This window comes from Etheostoma cragini, chromosome 5 (assembly GCF_013103735.1).
Source record: "Etheostoma cragini isolate CJK2018 chromosome 5, CSU_Ecrag_1.0, whole genome shotgun sequence".
Classification (NCBI taxonomy): domain Eukaryota; kingdom Metazoa; phylum Chordata; class Actinopteri; order Perciformes; family Percidae; genus Etheostoma; species Etheostoma cragini.
Window position 1 is genome coordinate 15,740,772 of NC_048411.1, and position 24,515 is coordinate 15,765,286.

Consider the following 24,515-nt stretch of genomic DNA (forward strand, 5'->3'; position numbering starts at 1 on the left):
TCTTGATTACAAGAATGTGTGGCTTTCTTTTGTGGAGCAAATTTGGAGTTTTTTTTTTTTCAGATTTTGTAGCCCAATCTCATTTGTTTCCATACAAATTACAGACATAATGAGAAATCATATATAAAAGAGTGAAGACCCCACTGATAAGAAGCAATGAATAACTATATTCTAAATACCAGAGAGTGCTTATGGCATGTCCCGAATCAATTAGATTCATGTTATTGGTAACTAGTCGCAGGTAAAGAACTGATACCACCTCATCATCAGAGGTTGGACCTCAGCCTCACAACCAATATTGATAAACCACTTGTCACTCTATCCTACCCTGAATCCAGGAGTACCTTGGCTATCATTTTGGGAGTATCTCTCTCTGAGTACATGTAGAAGAAATCTTCTCTTAGATGTGTGTTGTCGGCAGTGACGGCGGCGTGTCCAGGAACGGGGCTTAGGGTGACGGAAGTGTGTCCGGAAGAATGTAAGGCTTCTTCCTGCTGTAGACTCTTGGCACAAACATCATCCAGCACCACTTTTACACAATGCGCCATGTGTGGGACCAGCCCCCTAAATGCGGACCTCCAATCAAACTCCAAAGCCTGCACCTGTAAAATAGGAGGTGAGCCAACAGCCAATTAATGTCTGAATGCAGAAGGGAATATTTTAATTGTTGCAAAATGATAATAAGCCTGAATATCTTTCAATAATAGAATAAGGTCTTACAAACCAACACATAGAACAGTCTCACCTCTGGCGTGTGGAGTGTTTCTGCTGTGGATTTCTTGCCATCTGTTGTCATGTCTGAATCCTCTGTATTCTTTTTCAAGATGCCTAAATTACCCCAAAAAAAATCTAATTAAATCATGTCAGTGCAATTTCAACAAGGACCAACAATGATACAGAAACTCATGAGATAAAAATAAAAAAACAATGTGGTGGTAGTCTGTAGCATCTGTCACATCTGCATAATTTAACATGAATATTTTCACATCACACATAATATACTGCATTATATTATGTGTTAAAGGCCTGAATGAATGCCAAGTGCACTAACATATAAGGAACTGTATATCATTTAGAGCCAGATATGGGTCACACTGCTCCCATCTCCCCTCCACTAGCCAAAATGAGACAGTGACCGGAGCATAACTGTACATGCCATAGAGGGAGCATAAAAAGGCAGTAAATGCTTATGGCGATGCCTTTACAAGACTAAATTTGGGGATTAGATTTGATTTGAACCGAGATACCATCAACCACATATGGGGTAATTCCATGAGGGGAAATTGTGTGGATGTGTGGTGAAATTGGGGAAAGTAAGGCGGTGAGATGTGAAGACAAGCGTACAGGATGTTGGGTTGCAATTAAAAAGCGTGAACATGAAGGCCACAATTTCCTAATCAGAAGGCGAGGAGTGAGACCCCAGGCGAGGCAATTTAGCCGAACAAGACCGCATGGAATGGAAGAAGGAGGAAGCAGCAAGCGCATCACTTTTTGACCTTTAAGCCCATCTGATGAATTTCTGGTAATTAAGCCGTTTGATTGCCTGGAATTAATGATTTGGATAACTGCCCTTTAAAGGCTGTTTACCTCTCTGTAAATTGAGCCTTTCTGCAAGTCTTGTTTTTGTAAATGTAACCTTTATGGAAATTACTCCATGCACCAAAAGCTTTCATTTAACATCTCTACAGTGGCAGTTCAAAGGGGAGAGAGGAGAAGGATACTAAAGGCTTATATAACACTCAATATAATTCCCTACTAAAATACCATTTCGCTAGCCACAACTCTGATTTCCCGCTAGAAGACGCAACAGTGTGTGTGTATGTGTGTGTGTATGTGTGTGTGCGGGGGTGTAAGTGGACTGCTAAAGCCTGGTGGAGAGGCACGAATGCAGGACTGTAGCCAGTTTTAGAAATACTTAGGTCATGGGTGCAAGTCCCCCCTCTGTAACCCCACCACACTCACAGAAAGACTCTAATTGTCTAATTATTTGACTATTTAATTCATTTTACAAACACATTTTACTTATTCATGGTCTGTTTGATAATTATCGGCAAAATCTAACTCCCTTCATGACGGTCCAAATACTGCTTCAGAAACTTATTCTCACTGTCAGGCAAAAACAATAATTATATTTGTATATTCTCTGGCCTTTAATTTATGAATTCTAAGGATATTTGATCTAAATAATATGAACTCAGACATGTATCTGCCATGTGTAATGTTTTATAGATTGTAAAATGTAAACTGCATCTCAGGATACTAAGAGTTGTAGAAGAGAAGAGTTGTACCTTTTACACAGGGAGTCTCCCCTGTACAATCAATAAAGGTCACATTGGTGACTAGCTCCATCACAATCCTCTCAAACCCCAGCAGGGTGCAGGCCAGCCGGGTTAACGCCCTCAACTGGTGGGAAGTTAAACTGAAGCTCCTGTTTTTCATGGGCAGCTCCATTGGCGCTGTTGAAGGAAATAAAAAAAAGAATGTCAAAGAGGAAAAATAAACAGTGCATATGTTTGTGAATGTGTGATTGAAAGAGAGATAGAGGAGTGAGAGCTGCACTACCGTTTACAGTTCAGTAAGAGAATAAACAATTTCATGAAAATAGGTTTTCAACCCAACCTCCCAACCTACTTGCACTCATCAGAAAACACTCCTCCCTCCCTCAAGTCTTGCCTTGCTCGGCACCTCTTATAAATATCGACCCATTCATGTTTTCCCAATACACCGCATAAACAAAGAGACAGTAAAAAAAATATGCAAAACTTTGCTCCCTGAGAAGTCACACATGCACATCCTCCTCTCTCGGCACAAAACTTTTCTCCCCCTAACCCGCTGATGACCCCCTCCGCAAATATGGATTTCCCATTTCGGAGGCTGCCAAAGCCATCACCCGGGGGATGTTCCGCATTAAGCTGGAGAATGGGCGGCTGGGAGATGCGTTGCCATACTCCCAGACACATGCACAAATACTTTTGTGTGTCCGCTTAAATGAGCTCCTCCACTGCAAAGGCATTTGGGAATGGATGAGCTCAGTATTAGCCTTGACTCTGAAAGCATGGAGATGATTGAGCCTTGGAAGTAAAGAAAGAAGAGGGGGGCCGTTTTTTTCCAATAATTGTAACATTATTGCTGCTGGATCCTAATGTAATTTTGCTATATTGTTAAACAAAATCTGACAATATGACAACACACTGTCCCCAAGGATGCCTGGTTTAATCATGCATGAGGTTTGACTCTCTCTGTATGTAGGCATGTGTGTGTATGTTTACATGAGTGTTTATGAGTGAGTTGATGAGTGTTGGTTTGTTTGTCGGATGTGCACACGTGTGTTTATGTGCTTGTATTGCAGGTCATTATGAATAACTTGATTTGTAGACACTTTTACACATATTTGCACATGTCAGTCTTGTAGGATAATTGCCACACTGCTACCAAACTTTGTGGTCACCATGGAATATGTTCTGACATCAAGTTTGTTTGTGTTTGCAAGTCTAAGTGTAAATATGAATTTATGTGCAAGTGTGGGTGCATGCGTGTGTGTATGTGTGTGTGATTAAGCTGCATGGGTCTTCCGCTCCTCTGTAATGGGGTCCAGTGGGAGTCTGCGCTACAGAGACTACCTCTTTCAGCATGTGTACATGCGTGACCTGGCTGACACCCACGTGCCAGCCTCGTTCTCCACCTTGCACATTCACGCACGCACCAACAATCATGTATATTTCTGAAGTCACCAGCAAGTCAACATAGCCTTCCGTGCCTCAACGCGAGCAAACTTAAACTGTCTGTCAACATCTCAAGAGTAAACAATCTAAACCTGATGAGACAGGGACACACTAGAGAGAGAGCTGTAGACTCTCTCTACAAACTATCATGAAATCCCCACCCCTACCCCCCATCCCCACCACTCACCCAACAGTCCCACCTTCTATTGGGCATTCATCTGAGCAGCATCCATTAACTACCACTTTATCTGGGGCATCACCTTTTCCAGAGCATCATCTCTCTCTCTCTCAACCATTCCTTCCCTCAACCTGTGACCCTATGACACTTGCTCACTAAGTAGACGCACATCACCTTAATGTTTAGCAATGCTCTGCTCAGCCTCTCATTGAGCTCTGTCACCCAGGCTATATAGGTATTTATAGTTTTCTCCCTAGCCAAATAGCTCTATAGCCATAGCAGTGTAGTACACAGCCATCTAAACCTCATTATACCTTTGTCACAACAGTGAGGCCAAATGGAGGCTCTCATAGCTGGTTGATGGAGAGGGTGTGCTTAAAAGCACCCAGGTGTGTCATATAACGTAGTGCATGGCATGTCTCATAGACTAGAATGAGGAAAGGCACTAGCAGGCAGAAGAGTTCAACCAAAGGTCAATTTACTGAGAATCAATAAGGGAGGACTGGTGCTGAATGAAGGGCAAAAATTATATGTTTATATAAGAGCTCCCCCATATGACATTATAGTGTGAGGGTGTTCTTATGAACACAAAGGAAATCAATGGTTACTGTGATAACCATAAAAGCAGTACGCATCTTATCAGAAGCCCTCAAAGAAAACAAGAATATGTCAAGCAATATGTCATTCAATACAACAGTGTGCGTGGACGGGGGGGCTTTATGTTTTTATGTGGAGCAGGAACATTGTAAGAAAAATTTCTGAAAATACCCAACTCTGCAAGTCTACAGTGGCCAGTCTCAGTTTGTAGCTTTCAACAATGACAACAATGTTAAACAAAAGGAAAAAAAACAAACAGAGCAGGTATTTTTGGCGAGCCATCAGTCTTCTTCTTGTCTGTCTCTCCTGTGGGTTCCACCATCAGCTCCAGAGCTCTCTCTCTCTCTCTCTCTCTCTCTCTCTCTCTCTCTCTCATACACACACACACACACACACACACACACACACTGCTCCTGACTGGCAGCAAACAGAGAGAGAGAAAAGAGAGGAGGAGATGGGGGGAAGGGAAGGGGGTGGCGGTTAAGGATGAAAACATGGGGAAGAGAGGGAGGGAAAGAGAGGGAGAGGCGGGATAAGGGAATTCCCTTAGCAGTTGTTATTGATTCCCGTGTTTACGGGCGAATAGTTTAGTGCCGTTTACAAAACAGAACAGATGCAGCCAGTGAGCAAAAAGGTAAACAATTGCTGTGTGGCGGGCTGCCAAATCCCCAGTCTGATGTATTAAACTCACGGTGAAGAGCATTTCCCCTTTGGCTGCACTTATTGCCACTTCATTTCCTCCTCACTCACATACACACTCTCTCCTTCTTGCCATCTCTCTTCTTCTCTGTGTCTCTCGATTTCTCTCTTGTTCCCTCATTTATCCTAGAGGGGGGGAAAAGGAGAAGGGCGTAGGGTGCTTTTTGCAGTCTGACTATTTTCTGTCCTTCTCTGACCCAGGAGGCCCAGTTCTTCCAAAGCGAGCCATTAGTAGGGGGAATTGCATGTGTCTGACATGGCCAAAAACCAATTATTAGACACTTTCTACCAAATGATGCCCAAGTCTTTGGGGAATGGGCAATCATGCAATAATTTAGCCAGTGATTTAATTTCTCTCCAGCACAGCATCTCTCCCTCTCTCATCCTCTGTCCCTCATTTCCCTCTCTTTCTCTTATTCTGTCTCTCTGTAGTGTAAACCAGAACGATCAGAGGGGTGTTCTGCCTCTCTCTTACCACACTACCCCGACTGGCCTCTGGTATCTTATCATGCAATCACAATATGTGAAGACTAGCTTTCTACTTGGGTGTTGAGGTGTGTGTGTGTGTGTGTGTGTGTGTGTGTGTGACTGTGTGTGTGTGTGTGTGTGTGTGTGTGTGTGTGTGTGTGTGTGTGTGTGTTTGTGTGTGATGTACAACACCCTCTAAAGGTGAAGTAAGCATTTGGTTTCATTAGATACAGAGAGATAAAGAAGGGCAATTTCAGAACGCAAGGCAATTGAGGTACATGGATAAACAACTGAAATTCAACCTGCTTTACATATTGCATACAATTCAAAATTATACAGATAAAAAAGTGCATACTAATGTGTTCCTATCTCGGTTTTTGTTTACATTCTAGTGGCTGTAGAAATTGTTTATATACTTGGGCTTGAAAAAATACTATATAATAATCTAACCAGCTGGAAATAAAAACATGGAATAGCTTTTGATATTCAAGCATGAAATAAATTTCTTCAGTCATCATGAATCATCTGACAATCTATTTTTCAGATGATACAAGACTGATGTTGTAATTGATGCAACATGACTGGTAAACTTTAAATCTAAGTTCACAATAACACCTAAAATTAAAGCAGACATCCTTGTCAAAATGTAGTGCCCACATTGCCCATAATGCAACACGGCCACAGGCAGTTCTGTCAGAATCTGGTATGTGCCAATATCAGCTAATGCAGCCTCAAGCCACTAGTCTCAAACAGAGACAAGGAGCAGGCTTTTCAGTCTGGAATGCCTATTTTTTTCTAATTCCACACACAGATTTTTAAACTTGTACTTTTAGACCCAACTGACATTACCTCAAGTTAAATCACTTAAAGCTAATTATCAGACTTTGCACATCTCAAATACACCTGTAAACAGACATGTTGTGTAAAATGTGGGTGTGTTCCCCTTCAAACAAAAGCATATAGATACTGAATAGAAGGACACCAAACATTGACCCTTGTGGAACTCCACAGGGCATAGTGGCCTACAATCTAATCAAAAATGTAAACACTCTATTATGATTCAGTTTTTAGCTGGCCTCTGTATCCTGTTTACTGTTAATTTTGTGTTTCCTCCCTGACCTTGTGTTTGTGTCTTGTTCTTCCCCAGTCTTGTGCTCCCCTGAGTGTTTGTAGGTTCTGTAACCTGTTTTATTTTGAAGTCTGGCTTTTGTCTCATTTGTCATTAGTTTTCCCTATTGTGTCTTCCCACTCTTGTGATTACCTGATGTTTTCCACCGGCTTCCCTGACCTCTTTTCACCTGCCTACCTGCATTTTTAAAGATTATTTTTTTGGGGCATTTTAGGCCTTTAGTTGATAGGACAGTTGAGGATATCAAAGGGGAGAGAGAGGGAGAGTGACATGCAGCAAAGGGCCGCAGGCCGGATTCGAACCCGGGCCGGCTTTGTCGAGGAGTAAACCTCTACACATGGGCACCCGCTCTACCAACTGAGCTATCTGGGTGCCCGCCTACCTGCATTTTGGTCCTCATTTTCCTGCCAAATGTCACACTAATTGTTTCTTATGAATGAAAACCATCCCGAACTTAACAGTCTATACTTAAAAATTCACACACAAAACAGGCTTTAAAAGCATTAAAAGTAAAACTGTTAAAGAAATAGTACTACGGGCATAACGGTTAAAACAAAGGATCAACTGACTCCTGTAGCTCTCTTGCACCCTGTGTATGCTGCCTGGTATCCTTATTGATGCAGATATTAACTGACCTGCTCAAGGACTTGAATATCAAAATGGGCGGACCTATTCCAATCTTGTCTATGTGTATTTCTGGACTTCTTTATTCTTATCATGGGGCATTGGGCGTAATTCTATGGCTGTTGAACACTTTTTGTTGTGCACGTCTTCACTGTGTATCCATGCCTTCTTGTGTGTTCATTGGGTGTCAAGCAGGGTCGTGTGCCTTGGGGTACGTCTGTGTATTTATGTGTGTGTATCTGAGGAGGCTATGAGCCACTGTGGACCGCCTGCTAGGCCCTGTGACAGCTGGGGTCCTCTTCGTCAGTTGCGGCCCACTGCTCACTCAGACAGCATTATTATGGGAAGTCTCCTGCTGCGATTCCCCAATTCAAACTCCGACACGTGCACACACACACATACATGCACACAAACCACACAAGCCCTGGTCTTTTGTGGCCCTTTTCCTGGGTGCTGTCTAACCAGGCCACAGCAGAGGTCACCTGCAAGTCACAGAAGGGGAAAGTAGCAATATTTGATATCTCAGTTAACAAAAAAAAGGAGGTGTAGTGGCGATGGTGGTGACAGAGACTGGCTAATATTCCTCTACTTTATGTTTGTTGTTCTGTCCTCCTCTGTGTCTGTTTTTGTTTCTGTCTTTCTTTGTGGTGAATAGTGCAGTGACAGCAAGATAGGGGTAAAGATTTCTGTGGCTTCCTCCACGTAAATGAACCAAGCTGGCTGGATGCAGAACATGGAGGAATGTATTGTCTTGATGGGAGCTTTTCATTAAAACCCACTTGTTTAGTGCCCTTGTTTGCATTATTGTTTTCAAGCCCTATGCAAATAACACAGACTCTTCATCGCAAAGTGCTGGCCGCTCTCAATAAGCCAGCCATTTTTGTCTTTGCATCTTCAATAGAAGGTGCCAGGAAAATGTTCATATCCTTGAGCTTTTCAAGAGTGATACACAAAAGCCATTGTGACCACTCGGAGGAAATGGGGAAACAAATAAATGGCAAGCATAATACACATTCTCAAGGGCCCCGAAACATTGAAAGATATATTTTTCTGTGTGATTTCATTGAGGCTGTGATTTAGAGAAAATGAAAAATGACACACACTCACACATTGACAGAACCACAGAGTAAAGACCCAGCTCTTCTCATTAAGATTAGTAAACCACAATTTGCTGTGTGTGGTAACTTTCCTCAACAAAGCCTTTTAATTGTCTAGAAAGAGAGCGGCATAAAAACGCATCATCCACAACTCGGAAAGAATCCCGCAAACACACATGCCCACGTTTTCATAGACACAAACACACAAACCCACCCACCTAGCCCATAATTACATGGCAGCATGCAGGTGCACGTCCCTGGCTGACAGTGTGTATAAACTCAGGCAGATATGATCTAGTAAGGAGCTGCTTTTAATAAATATTAAAAAAACGCCATCCCCAAGCAGCCTCAATCCCCACAAGAACCTCCAATGCCAGTTAGAGCCTAAGCCTAGCTATCTTGCTTCACAACAGAACTTCTCTCCCTGCTGAATAGGCTGCTATGCTTTCTCTAAGAAAGAGTTCAAAGAGCCAGAAAGGGCGAGGAGGGGAGGCACGGTGGGGGTGAATGTGCTTGCTATACATGTTCTAATTCAGTCCTTTTTTAATCTATAGGGAGCTGCCGACGTATTCATGTGAGGAAATTAGTGGAACTGGAATTTAAATCAGTGGTATCAGAATGGGGTTGCACAGTGTTTGAACAGAATTTCACAACCTCGACTTCACCCCTGTGGTCAATTGTTAAGGAACAAATTGTATCTGTGTATGTTAGGAAGTTGGAATAAAAGCTTTTGATGTCCTAAAAAAACACAGATCTGCTTTTCATATGTTTGAAAATGACTGATGCCATATGGAAATTTACTGATGCATTTTTAAAAAGGAGGTATTAAATTACACTTGACCACACTATTTTCTAAGTATGCCTGCAATTAGTGCACAGGCACACACACACGCACACACACACGCACACACGCACACTAGCATCAACTCAAAAACAGATGGGCAGACATGTTCACATGATATGCTCAAAGATGGAAAACACACATGCATGCAAACACATGCATACCCACCTACATAGTCACCCACACACACATCAGGGTGAAAGTAAAAAGGTAAAAACACAGTGACAATGCATCACAGCAAATGGCTTTTGCAGTGTTAGTGTTTCTGGACTGGTTTTGGGTGCATGTCATAGTATGGAATTATAAGAGGCCACGTGGAAAATAATTCATACTTCTATCTTACTCACACTATCATAATCTTGCATATTCACCACTACTCATACACACACACACACACACACACACACACACACTATTATAACCCTTTGTACATGTCTGTATGTATGAGAGGGTACAGTCATGTATGTGAGAAAGTATAGTACTGTGTGTGTGTGAGAGTATAGCATTGTGTGTGAGAGAGTTTAGTAGTGTATGTGAAAAAGTGTAGTACTGTGTGTGAGAGAGTATAGTAGTGTATGTGAAAGAGTGTAGTACTGTGTGTGAGAGAGTATGGCATTGTACTGATAAAAGTATAGTCATGTATGTGAGAGAGTATAGTAGTGTATTAGAGAGAGTATAGTAGTGTATGTGAGGGAGTATAGTCATGTATGTGAGAGAGTTTAGTATTGTATGTGAGAGAGTATGGCATTGTATGTGAGAGTATAGTCACGTATGTGAGAGAGTATAGTAGTTTATTAGAGAATATAGTAGTGTGTGAGAGTATAGCACTGAATTTGAGAGAGTATAGTTGTGTTTGTGAGAGAGTATAGTTATGTACGTGAGAGAGTATAGTCATTTATGTGAGAGAGTATAGCATTGTACAGTATGTGAGAGAGTATATAGTCATGTATGTGAGAGAGTATAGCATTGTACAGTATGTGAGAGAGTATAGTCATGTATTTGAGATAGTATAGTAGTGTGTTTGAGAGAGTTTGATTGAAACGGAAGGGAGTTTGATAACTCAGCTCTTGAATGGTTGACTAAGAAGAAGCAGTATTTGGGGCGACCTCTAGCTCAGCCAGTAAGAGTGTTCACTCCATGTCGGCTGAGTCCTGCAGCAACCGGGGTTCAACTCTGACCTGCGGCCTTTTGCTGCGTGTCATCCCGCATTCCTCTCGCCCTTTCATGTCTATCCACTGTCACTATAATAAAGGGGAAGGCTCCAAAAGTAACCTTAAAAAAAAAAAAAAAACAGTATTTGACAGTCAAAATCTTGCACTGTCATTGTAATAGTTTGGCTGTAGTGTTGCTGTAATGGGCAGAGAGAGGCTACTAAAACTGTGGGTCTTCTAAATAATATATTAGTAAATGGTGAGCTATTGTCAACGATGTCAACGCCAATTAAATCAAGTCCAACAGAGCTCTGATTCAGAGATGCAGAGAAATCGAGTCAGTAGTGGCTCCAGCGCTAGCTCCTGGTTCTAGCTCAATGGAACCCTGACGACCCCGTTACCAGACGAGACAGCATTTCAGTGGATGGTCGTTGAAATCGAGAAAGAGGTAAGTTGATTAAAAAATAGCCAAGGACTCTTTTTTATTAACGTCATCCAATTTGCATTGTTCCTATCACCCCCCCAATGTAAGTCAAGTGCAGATTTGAGTCGTGCATGCGTCACTATGCTACGAATGAAGATGTAAGTTGCGCATGCGTCCCTTTGTGACAAGTACAACTAGGACTACAAGATGATAACGAGAGATTTGTTTTTAGCAATTAAAACACAACAAAGGTTGTCACTTGAATGGCGTTTTGAGCTAACTTTAGCAATCAAACAGTCATATAAAGCTAAACGTTTTTGAAATGAGTCCCATCTTCTGTTATTGTTTGTAACAACAAAAGTTTATTATTTCATGGATTTCAAAAATTTCCATATGACGTGTTATGCTGTAAACCGTTTAAATCTGAGCATGCGTAACTCATATCTGTACTCAAACCGTTTACATCTGAGCACGCATGACTCAAATCTGCACTCAACTTACATTGGGGAGGGACATCCCCCCCAAATTAATATTAGCATGGTTGTGACACTACTACATACACTCTCACATACATAGCTATACTCTCTCACATACACACCCACACACTACAACACCATCTCACATACAATGCTATACTCTCACACATACACTAATATACTCTCTCACATACACACCCAGTGTACAAAATTATCTCACATACATGACTATACCCTCTCATACATACACGTAAAAGGATTATAATGTGTGTGTGGATGTGTGTATCAGTATAATGGTGAATATGCAAGATTATGAGTAAGATACAGTATGTGTGTAAGACAGAATATGAACTGTGACATACACATGCACACTTGGCCCACCCGCTCCCCTGCAGACTCAGTGAGGTGTGTTAGTAAGGTTTAAAGCCTGTATTGTTCCTGACCAGCCAACCTGTCTTGTACACTCCCCAGTCTCACTGTTCACCCCATTACACTCGGAAAACTACAGGAAGATAGGGAAAGACAAGAAAAAGAAAAAAGGAGGGGAAATGGATGCTGGAGAGATGGAGTAACAAAAAAGGGGGGCAAAAAGAATGAGATGAAGACAAAAAGAGGGCTGAGACCCTTCGCATCTGTCTAGGTACAATGTCAGAGCTTGCCTTTGAGTCGGTGGGGTTAAAAGAGGAGGCAGATCTCGCTGTGAATGCTGTTAAATGGTTCAGTGGTTTGACAGTGGCTGATGCTACAGACAGCGCTGCTCCCCCGGGAGCACGCACAGTCTCCCAGGCATGGTTCTTATCAAAATATACCTACTGCCTGCCTCTCCTGCAGAAATAAACAATAACACAGCAGGGAAGGAAGGGGAGATCTAAGGAGTCATAGGATGCATATGATAATAGAATCCCTTTTTTTTACCAATGCCATAATTGTCTTGACAATTATGGCATTGTGCTGCATACAGTGTAGACAGTAAAGTGTGAAAGCAGATTATGCATTAATGTTCAAGCTCTGGCTCTTAAGGAGCCACAGGCGTTAGGGTGGTAGATATGTAGGTCCTTAACCCTTTCTTTTTGGGGGGGGGGGGGGGGTTAGAGACTTAAAAACATGAACACCACAAAACTGTAATCCCAGTTGTAGCCCTCAAAGCAGTGTTGCAGCTGATAGACAAACACACACACACAAACTCACACACACACACACACACACACACACACACACACACACACACATAAAACCAGCGCAGGCAAAACTGCTCCATTTTACCATCATTACACAGCACGGGTCCCCCGCTCCCTTTGGAGCCGTGTTCTGCCTCCGGTGCTACATTTGACGGTTTGTTGAGCGGCACGTAGGTGTGTAGCCTCCGCCGCGTTACGTGATCAAACAACACAACTGACGCATGGCCAATTATCCTGGCTGCCTCCTCTCATCTCACATTTAAGGAGAGGGAAAGTAAAAACCAGAGAGGGAGATGGAAAGAGAGAGGCTGAGGTAGGGAGGGTGGGATAGAGGGAGAAAAAGACGCAAGGCTGGTGGTGTGTTTATCGAAGAATGGCAGATGTAAAAGCAATCTTCTACCCGTTCCACAGGGAAGCTGACATGTGCACCATATCTGAAAAAGTAAACAATGGCTCACACACTTTACATTTCTTTTATTGTGAATCTTTACCCTCAGCAAGCCGCAAATAGGCCAATATGAAACAAACAAAGACAATATGCAGGGAATTAAATATGAAAAGTGACATGGCGTGTGAAGGTCTCAACTCTTCTCTTGTCTCATTGTATAACATCACTGCCTGCTACATGACAGTGACACGTTCTGCATTAGTGACAATTATTGAAAGTACTTAGTTGTATTTATCTTTTTCTCAAACATCCATTTGTGTGACAAGGTTGTGAGATTCTTGAGCCTTGCGCATACTTCTGCACCGACTCTTTCTTGCTGCTCGCTGCTCAAACGTAAGAGGAAGATAAAGATGAATCAATTCCACTTCTCCACTGTAAGGTCATGAGATTGTGTGAAGGTGCTGCTCTGCCCTTGTTATGTTTTAATAAACGTTTTATGGAATTCTTACAAAGAGAAATGCGTTTATCTTGTTTTTTAACTGTGATTTAAACACATAGTCGACAGACCTCGGATGGGGCTCCGACCGCTCATCACAATTGTAGATAAACTATGCGGTAAATAGTGTTTAGAAGTAGTTTCAAATGAAGCCTTGGCCCTTGAAATGCTGCTCTTCTCTTTTTGTGGGTAAAAGGGAAAGTGAGGCAGACGGGATAGAGGGTCGTAAAAAGAAAGCAATTACATTGGGAACAGGCGTTACTGACAATCACTTACAGAGGCCTTGGCTCTGCCTCACATCACTACACACTATAGTTGAAGATAACAGGAAAGTTAAAATAGAGAGGTGGGAGAGAGAGTGAGGGAGAGAGAGAGAGAGAGAGAGAGAGAGAAGCGTTAGTCATCATTGTGTAACAACAAGAAGTGGGAAGAGAGGAAAGAAGGCAGAAACTACCAAGGACTATGAGAGACAGGATAGAATGAGCGGAAAGAGTAAAACAGATTTTAAAATATATTTACAAAGAACCACTTACCTACGGTTGCCCGCGACCTGGCTGAATATTTCTTGATCTTGTCGGTGAGCGGGGTGTTGTCTCTCAGGGCCGTCTCACATTCTCTCTCCATCAGGGAGGCCAGTTCTCGAGTCACAGTGCTGAGGTAAGCCACATTAAGGAAACCCAGGATGGTGTGTGGTTCTGCTAGTCTTGAAAGAACATGGAGCTCCTCTGTGAGGGCCTGGGTCAGACCTGGGACCACAGAGCAAAAGCCTGTAGCCAGTCTGTCAAAGCCGGTCTCACCACCTGGGCTTGAGCTCAGGGCAGAGACCAGAAGAACCAGCACAGATCGGCTTCTCAGACCCTGGATCATTACAATCAAAATAAAATATCACTGTAAAATCATTGGTAAACTACTGTATCATATTGGTACAGCAAGTTCAGTACACAATGTGGATCTGTAATTTAAGAGGCACTCACTAACTTATATGTTGAAACATAAATAGAAATGGAATATTTCACACAATTGTTTTTATTTTTCATCATTATGTATTTTTCATCATAGTATTTTCACTTATGCACCGCACCTGGTAATGTGCGAGCACCTCAGACTCAGGGTAAAGAAAGAACAGCTGTTGAAGACACTGGACGCGTTCAGGGACAGAAATAGGTCTGGATCCAGGATGGTCCGGGCTGCTGGAAGACAGCCGGTCCAGCAGGTGGCTACGCAGCTGGAGACGCACATCATCCCAGGCCTCCTGGATCTTAAGGAATTCATAAAATGAAGGGTATAGGTGTAAAAGCATACGGATAATCTACAGCGACACATTTAGAAGGTATCTGAAAAATATTTTTTTACAGTGAACAGTGCCATTACTAGTTGTTTTTTTTAAAGTTCTTCTTAAAACAATACTTATGTCACCATTTGTGTATGTACTTAGATCATTCGTTCATTCATCGTTCATTCACAGCTTCTGTTACTATCACTAACACTGCAGCTCACCAAGGAAAAAAGACTTCGGAAGATACTGACTTAATTTGACTGAACCAGACTACCTGAGACTTATATCAGTCTGATATGAGTCTTCAACTTTTGAATTTTTCTGAATTAAAAATTGTAAGGTATATTACCTCGAATGAAGTGTCATCTCTGACCGTATGAACCAAGTGGATGGAGGACGCAGTCAGTGATGCGGAGGCAGACTGGGTACAGGGAAAGCAGATACCACATTGGGCAGACACATTCAACAGAACTTGAAGTGTCACCTCCTCTTTCCCCTCGACTTCAGAACTCAGGTACTGTTTCTGAGTGAAACAGAGGGGGAATAGGGAAGTTAATATCCTAAAACTGACAAGTGAAAACATAAATGGTTCTTAAACAAAAGTTATGAAAACATTTTGCAGCCAAATCCAGGGATGTATTTTTACTAGTCTTGTTAATACAAGGGCTCCAGATTAATTAACGGATAGCTAAATGTAAACAATGGAATGTCAGTGCAATTAAGTGTGAAACTGAGGTTACCCAGAAATATTAGTGCAGATTGATGAAGTCACTATGATCAACAGAACCACCATTAGTTATCAGTCTAGATGTCCCATTTTCAGAAAGTTCATGTAGTTTTATTATCTGTGTAGTACAAATAAATATATCTATTATTATTATCATCATCACCCTGACGTATTACCAAAGCTCTGAAGAAATCCATGAGCTCTTGATGTCCCGTGGTAACAGGCCGGAAACTGTGCGCTTTGAGGTTGAACCACTGCACGCACTCTGAAGGACTTGGTGGGCGCGCCCGGGATTCTCCCATTTTGGCCTGGAGCTCCTTTAGCTGCTGTTCAATGCTGAGTGAAAGGGAAACACACTGTGTAAGTCTGAGAGTTCAGGACCATGAAACAGCATACATTACCAAGCTCAGAGCAGAGGAGTATAGCACTCAGCAAAATACATATTAACTTAGGAAATTGAGTGGAAAATACGCCCCTCACACAATTTTATGGTTAGTTCTGACATCAGAAAATACGCAGAAATATGAGATTTTAAGCCAAATTTTGTCTCAACTTTATTTGATGTTAGAAATCGACTGCTTTTACTTGTTTGGATTAGAGCTGGTCTATCCGATATTCTCCTACATGCCATGTTTACCAGCGCACAGCTAACATGTTCCTGTTAATATAAACTCTTCCATTACCAAGTCGTGCTTGGACAATGTGTTTGACTTTGAACATCTGCTGGGACAGTGTCTTTATTTTGAAAGAAGACTGTTGTGAAATTAAGTACACCCCACTCATTCAAACACAACCCAAATGTCAATACTGCTGCTTCACAACAAAAACACAGCAACATTACACACAACCAACCCCATTTCAGTAATATAAACACATGAACACCATATCAAAGATGCACACAGACCTACACACCGCATCATGTTTGGCTCTCGCACACTCTCATTCAGTGTCCGTGCCGTGAGAAGACAGCTACAGAAGCATCAACAGTAATGAACACAGACATCGATATATCAGTGTGTGAGTGTGTGCTAAGCATCTGGTGTGAAGTGGTGTTACAGGCATCTGCAGGCATCTGAGACACACGCTTCTTTCCGTCTCACGTCTCACTCTTCCCTCCGACACACAAATACACACACACACACACACACACACACACACACACACACACACACACACACACAGAGCTCTTTTGATTTTAACAGACTGCATCAGCTATTGCGTTTCCCCTTTAATATGACAGATTAGAAATGACATCTTTGGGCTCGACATGTTTAGTAATTTCCATGCAAATCAATGCATATATATTTGGCTGTGGGTATGTGTGTGTGTGTGTGTGTGTGTGTGTGTGTGTGTGTGTGTCTGCGTGCGTGCTTGTGTGCATGCGTGCATGCGAACGTGTCTGCGCCTATATACCTGCATAATTAAACATGTTATGGTGTTGTGAATGCTGCCATTGTCTTTGTGTAACTGTGTGTTTGACTGCCTGAATGTGTGTGTGTGTGCATACAGTAAAAGTAGGGCTGGAAAGAGCAAATCTATGAATTACAGTTCTGTGATCAAATAATGGTATGATGTTGGTTTAATACATCACTTTGTTCTCTGTAAACTTGAAATAAGCACCTGACATTAGACATTATATGCTACATGATTCCATAATTAATGAAATATTCAGACAATTAATTGATGGATAATGAGAATATTAATGAGTTATAATCTTGTCTTCCAAAAATGTGTGTGTGTGTGTGTGTGTGTGTGTGTGTGTGTGTATGTTAGCATACATGATACAGAGCCAAAGTGCCATTTCAGACAGCTCATTCCCTACTGCAGCTCTATAAACTGCCTCCTGCCTGCTCCTGGGCCATGAATGCATCCAGATGTCTTACAATGGCAAGACATTAAATAACCGTTCAATCTGACACACTTTCGTTTCAGATGGGAAAACGCAAGGGGATAAAATGTTATAGACTGTTGCAAAACGGCTATCCTCTAGGTTGAACACTGCCTAATGCTATCGATTTCTCTCTCTTTAACTATCTCTTTCTCTTCCTCTTTAGGCAGGCCAGATGATGCATCTCACTTTATTCTCTTGACACCAACTTGCTGACTGACAGAAACCTTGATTATAAGGTGGGTGTGCTTTTTGTGTGTTTGGAGGGATTTGATGTAAGGTAATATTGTTACACAAGTGCAGAACCTTTAAACCGCTCATTAAAATAGGCTTTTTGTGTGTGCGTGTGTTTGTGTGTGTGTGTGTTTGTTTGTTTTTCTGTGTAACTGTCTATGTTCCTGCTTTTTCTATAAACATTGTATAGAAACGATATTGCTTTAACTTGGAACAGACTGTGTGAGTGCAGCAACTCTTAACTATGCTTGCCCAAAGCTCACTAGCTGTAAAACACAGCTTCAGCAAGGTCAAAGCAAAAGCGGGCTTAGGATTGCTAACGGCACAGTGTGTAAAATTAATAGACACCACTTTAAACAACACAAAGGACTGTTTAGTTGCTGGTGTGTTTGTGCGACCTCTGAGTTTGCTTTCTCTAAAGGAAAATAAAGCCAAGACTTTCTGAGTAAAATGTAGTAGATACAGCATACTTAAAACAACAGTTTTACTTTCCTTTATATCCCTTAGAGCCAGAAAAATACGAAGAGAAGAAATATATATTTTAGATAAAAGTGTTCTAAATTAAATTTTTAGAATAGCTTTCTGTCATTTGCCGTGACTTGCAATGAAACCCTGCTGTAGATTAAATGGCAGCACGGAGCACTGTATGTGTGTTTATAGTACGCCATAAACATGGATGTTCCTTCTGGGCTCCACCCCAGGACTTCACATAGACAGCAGGTTTCAAATGGGCTTCCATCTGTATAGCTCACTTTTCACCGACTCTCTGACATTCATTAAAAAACAGAAAACGTAAGTTGACTACACTACGGACATGAGGGTGGCTTCTCTCTTGTTACTCAGTTCTATAACAGAATTGAGGTTTTTAATTTCAGATTATATAGGACATCAACCCTGATAGGGTGGGACTCTGCGAGGTGTTAGATATGTCTTTGAGACTCAATTTCGCCATATGTGGACTCGACGGAAAGTGATTGTTGAGTTGTAACCATAGACTTAGACAGGTAGGAGAAAGGCTTCTGGGCGTCACTCTCTAGTTCCACTCTCCATCATCTCACTCTTGCCTTCACTCAACAAAACAATGTACTTGATGGCTTCAGCAACAGCACTTGCCTCTTCGGATACATTCTCACGCCTCGCCTCCGCAGTTTTTTGCTCTCTATTTCCATTCTTTCTTTTCTCTGTCCTCAAAACTCTTACTTTCCTAATTTTCTTTTCCTCACTCTCGCTTTTCGATTACCCCTCCTTAGGGCCTTGTGCTGTAAGTTATAAAGTCAATGTGGATGGTCTGTGTCAAGAAGTCCATCCAGCTCTCTACAATGTTGCGACCTTTTGCCCGCTGGTGTAAAAGCTACCTGCAGCCTAATCAACTTGGCAGGATTAGCTCCAAACCTGATGACTTCCACTGCTAGCAGCTCAGACGCAGAGGAAAAAGACAGAAAGAGAAGTAGACAAGAGGAAGGTTAAAATGGATAGAAAACAGAGAAGTCACAGAAAATAAAACCATTCAACTATCTGAGTTAAGACGACAATGGACAAACCCGTAATGGCAAAAACGCCGAAGCAGAACTCAACAAAAGACCCCGAGAATGAGAAAAAAAAGAGTCAGAGGAAACTGGGAGGAAAGGATTCTTTAGGCCTCTTGACAAACATGTCAATCATTTTACCCTAACTGGAACACACATACACACACTTGCACTTTCTCTGCTGAACAGAAATCTAATTGTTTTTCAGACCGGTCTAGCTAGACAGTCGACACCGCAACAACCCTCCCCCCCAAACCTCCACTACTGCTGAGAGAGAAAGGGAACAATCGGAGGTCTTTTATTAGATATGATGGCACATTTCACAGCTCCCTGACTTACAGAAACCCAATCCCGCGATTAGTCAGCGCTTTGACGTTATCTTAAGTTCCTTGTCAGAATTAATTTAGTGTGGGTGGGCTGCTGTGGGGCTGTCTGTCTGTTGCGCTCCGCTCGCCTACAGGAGGTGGGGGGCTGGAGGCAACGGGGGCAGGAAGATCCCTTTCAAATAAACCCCAGCTCCAGTCAGTGCCAAACCAGCCGCCTGAGAACTAAATATCTCCTCCATCAAAGGGCCCCATTCTGCGAGGGGAAAAGCAGTGAATGGGCTTGAATGAACAGGCTGAAAACAGATCCCATCCTGGCCCAGCCTGTCGCCCACTTAGTGCCCTCAGCCCTTAACCCCCCCCCAGCCACCCAGCCCAGCCAATGATACCGGAGAACCGATACAGCTGATATAACTTAACACACGTGTCACGCACAGCTAAACCCAAAATCAGCTACATACTGCGAGACTACAGATCAGTATTTTTGCTCATTGAGAAGGACCCTTGTACGATATTTTACTGTGGCAGGCTTTCAACTCCAACTGCTTGCGCACTTACATTAAATCCTACTTATCAGAAGCACTCACACACACACAGAATCAAATTTAAAGTATTGATATTTTACCCTGATTAAGATTGGCAGGCGACTAGTGAGAGCCATTTGCTCTCCAGTGTGAAACTAGAGCCCTGTCTGCCGTCTCCAGGCCTGTGCTGACACTTCATTAGAGGTCTTTTGCAGGTAGCCCACAGCTCCATGGCCCCATACCCCACCCAACCCTAAACCACGCCACTGTCCCATCTGATGAAAACTAATGGATTACAGCATTTCAATTTGGGGGAGCCAGCTCCGTTGTCAGCCTATCTTAATCTCCTTCAATTAGGATGCAGCTCTTAGGCAAATCTCTGACATCTGAGAACTGGCAGCAGGCCAGTCACTGTGACCCATAAACAGGTTGTAGTCCTTCCCGGGTGTAGGCAGCTCTGTCTCCTCCATCTCTCGGCTTCCCTTTCCTCTCTTCCACTTCCGTAATTTGTCCCAGAGACTGATAAGTCAATTAGGCAGCAGGTGAGTGAGCTGTGTGTGTGTGTGTGTGTGTGTGTGTGTGTGTGTGTGTGTGTGTGTGTGTCTGCAGCCCACCCTGGTTGAAGCAAAAAAAGGCCTTGCAAAATTTTGTTTGCCTTTTGTTTGCCTGGATGTGTCCCGATAGTTAAAGAGCTGTCCTGAAATAGTCGGGGAGGAAGTTAGCTGCAGCCTGACAGACACTGACCAGTGGTCCCCCACGGCGAGAGGAGGATTGCCTTATTTTTAGCCCTATTCTCCATTATCTGGATGCTTTGTTCTCATAATGGTTATCCCACTCCCATCTGCAGGAACACAAAATAACCCTTTAATGCTTAGAAAGCAGAAAAATGGCCCGGCCTTCTGTAATAAGCCTTGAATTACCTACCCAAGGGTTTTCGTTTCAAGATGTGGAATCTTCAATTATTATGTTCCCATTTGGAAGGAGGAAGGAAAGAAAGGAATAGAAGGGGCGGGAGACAGAGAGAGAGAGAGAAATAGAGAAAGAAAGAGGGGGGGGGGATAAGTCCTAGACACTAATGGTGCCAGAGTGAGGCTTTGTTCACTTGCTACATTTAGCCTGTCCTTCATCATCTGCCCTCAGCCTCACAACGCCACAAACGATAAAAGACCTGAAATATAGATTTCTCTTTTTCTTCTGACCCCCCCTTCCCCCGTGTCTCTCTTTTTATCAGTCTATTTATGCTCTCCAACTATTCCCATGAGCCATCATTGACAGGTGTCTATATTTCACTCTTCGGGGGAAAAAAAAAATCTGATTTAAGTTGCTACACTTCATTTTCTCCCATAACACATTGTTTTAACACACAAGTTTGTTCCAGTGATTAATGAAATTGAACCACCAAGAAATATTCTTTTTTTAGGTTTTGTTATCAAATACTTGACCCAAAATGTTTGGGAACATTGGATTCATAAAGGGGCCAAGATTCATGAATCTCAACACAGTTATCTCAAATCAGCTCAACCATGAACAAACAAACTACATTTACACGCACATTAAAAATCAGGTTAAGGCTGCGCTGCAATAAAGTTGTTAATCTAAAACCCAAAGATAACTGTAACTGGCCAAGATTTGACCATAAGTTTGAATCAAGGCTGGTGTGTCATTTCAGTGTATTAGTTATGTAATATCACACTTACTTTTTGTATTTCTAACTGCACAGTGAAAGGACAGTCATTGTCAGCTCACTTTTCTTTGCTATTGTAGAAATGTGTCTGAATTGCTTCAAACAGGTTTTTTCAGGTATGAAGCCAGTTGTAATTAGACTTTGGATATAATAACTAGATATTAGGTTACATACAAGAAGCCACAGCTACAGTAATGATCTTTCCTTTTTATACCTCCGCACTGATGCCACAGTGGCATTTTACCTGTCATAGGTCTGTGAACTGCATATCATTTAAAAGGCTGGTTAGAAATCTGCGTATAGGGTGAGGAAATCAGAGTTTTTCCCACGGCATATTTCTGATAGTTGTGTTAATCCTTAATCCTAAATAAGGAAACGAGACAGAAATTAGAGCTTTCTTTCAGTTGAAAAGAAATCCCTTTATTTGACATGAAAAGTTTCAATATTGTGAGTTGTATATATCTATATATATCTATATATATCTATATATATCTATCTATCTATCTATCTATTTATATATTAATTACACACTGAGGCTGTTACTCCAAGTGTGATTGCTGAATTGGACATATTCATTTAGGAGATAAACATGATACAACTATGTAGAATGATGAGGAGAAAGTTAGAGTGGCAGAGAGAGAAAGAGAAAGCAAAAAACAGACCTTTCAGCTTTTGGATTTCTACTTCTGCAACACTGCTCATGTTGCTGCCATTGTAAACAATGTTACTGGTGTTTTGTCAGTCAGTCAGACAGGTTAGTCCTCTCTTTAAAATGATTCCTGCTAGTGTTTGCACGTGGTCGGCATAAAGAAATCAGAGCCCTTAATTTTTGGTACAGTATGAACAACAACTTCCACAGTTAAATAATCCATCAAAGTAAACAAAAAGATTGTAATATTTGTTGTCAAAGTAACTGTTTAACTTTTATTTCATTTTTACCAGTGTTCAGAATCAGAATCAGAAATACTTTATTGTGTTCTCATAATGAATTACACATCATATTGCACTTGGCTTCCTGTAATTTAACTGAAACTCACAGAAAGAAATGGAAGACCCTTCCAGGAAATAATCCCTCAGAAACTGCTTTAAAAACGTTGCTGTCACATCAGTGTCTTCTTATTTGGGGCATCTTTATCAGCTGGGACAGTATTTAATTTCAATCTGGCTTGGACATTCTAAAGTTTAAATTACCAGTGAAGACTGGTTAGAGGGGACGAATGAAAGTCAAAGAAAAGTGTCTGAATGACATATAAGTCGATGCTTTTGCTACTCTGACTGACCTGTTGGCATTGAGATTGAGTTTCTCCTCTGTGTCTTTTAGGAACTGTTCAAAGTCCAGCTCACTGGAAACCCCTGGAACCAGCAGCTCCACAAAGGCATGGTCTTCAGGAAAATCCCCCGGCCAATCCATACTGCTCTGCAGGGAAAAGGAACCGGAGAGAGAAAGAGAAAGTCAACCCTTATTGAATAACATTAGAAACACTCCACATGACATGTACCAGTTCATGAAGCCAAATAATGAGAAAGACAGCACTGGTGTCAGGATTAAATCAACAATTTAGGCTGACATCAAATAACAGAGATCTGGAGTGCTGTATTATCACAGCTGTCTATCAAGTGTGTGTGTGTGTGTGTGTGTGTGTGTGTGTGTGTGTGTGTGTGTGTGTGTGTGTGTGTGTGTGTGTGTGTGTGTGTGTGTGTGTGTGAGTGAACAATGTGGACTATAATAATTTGGAATTTCTTCAAACAGGAGTCTTATTAGGAGTCACAAATCAATTTTACCTGAAACACCTGAAACAAAAGGAAGCTTATCATCAACTAACACGGTTTCTTCCAGTTCCCTTCCTCTTTCCTCAGAGAATCATTTGCAGTAGGAGGACCCCTGATTAAAATGCATAGCCTCAGCCTCTAACCATTTCCACTCGCTGACACTACAGTGAATTCACAAAGCAAAACAAAAAAAAGACCAAATAAATAAAAAATGAGGTGAGATGCTCTTCAGTCAAGGCTTTAAATAAACAATTCATCTCCTTACGTCGCTGCCACAACTGCGAGACGACCCCCCCCGCCCCTTCCCAAAGGTGCTTAACGCTCATGCTTGCAGCCAATCCCACGTCGGTGCAGCGTTGCTGGGTCTCATATCAACATTGTCATCAACGTGAGTCAAGTGGAAGGTAATGGAGAGTGTCTGTGTCAATTTGGCTTTCTCACACTCTCCGCCTCTCGCCCCTTCCTCGTCATCTACTCTGATTTTAATAATCCCTGTCAAACTCCAAACAGCTCCCCGCACTCCGCTTCTTCGTTGCTGCATACAGTCTACGCCACTCTCCCTGACAGGGCAGACAGGAAGCTCAACATTCATTTAGCCTGCACAAAGGGAGGCCTGTCCAGCTGGACAAATATTATTTCCCTCCGCTGACAGCCTCACCAGTTAAGCTTGTCCTTTATTATTTCTCCCTCTCTTCTTCTCTCTTACTGTTTTCCCTCATCATCACACTCCCTCTACGCCACTGTCTGAGATGGGGTCTATACCCAGCCATTTGTGAAAGGAAATACAATTTTAAATCCATGGATTAGATACTCAACATTGTAATTCTTTGCGCTGAGCCAGACTGTGTGTGTGTGTGTGTGTGTGTGTGTGTGTGTGTGTGTGTGTGTGTGTGTGTGTGTGCGCACGTGCGTGTGTGTGTGCGTGCGTGTGCGCGCACGTGTGGGTGTGCATGTGAATTTGAATACTGTCTGTTTGTGTTTGGTGCTGTCTACATCACCATACTCCTCTTTAAGGGTATAAAAGACAGGCAGACAGATGGACAGAAGGTCTGAATGTGTACACTGTACGTGTGCTGGGTGTGTGTACCTGCCAAC

The 24,515-nt window shown here is 42.2% G+C and overlaps 1 protein-coding gene across 3 annotated transcripts in view; it reads right to left on the reverse strand.

The window, feature by feature from the left end:
- kiaa0825 (KIAA0825 ortholog) overlaps window positions 1-24,515 on the reverse strand; it is a 118,970-nt gene that overhangs the window by 91,707 nt on the left and 2,748 nt on the right. Inside the window, exons 2-9 of one of the 3 annotated variants that reach the window (XM_034870953.1) lie at window positions 22,931-23,062; window positions 15,648-15,807; window positions 15,094-15,267; window positions 14,550-14,726; window positions 14,002-14,326; window positions 2,289-2,456; window positions 746-828; window positions 345-602 (exon numbers count right to left, since the gene is read on the reverse strand). In XM_034870953.1, coding sequence (XP_034726844.1) covers window positions 345-602; window positions 746-828; window positions 2,289-2,456; window positions 14,002-14,326; window positions 14,550-14,726; window positions 15,094-15,267; window positions 15,648-15,807; window positions 22,931-23,061 — 1,476 coding nt within the window. In that variant the 5' untranslated portion in view covers window position 23,062. Of the gene's footprint in view, window positions 1-344; window positions 603-745; window positions 829-2,288; window positions 2,457-14,001; window positions 14,327-14,549; window positions 14,727-15,093; window positions 15,268-15,647; window positions 15,808-22,930; window positions 23,084-24,515 lie in introns of all 3 variants that reach the window. The other 2 variants (XM_034870952.1, XM_034870951.1) reach the window with 2 other exon arrangements.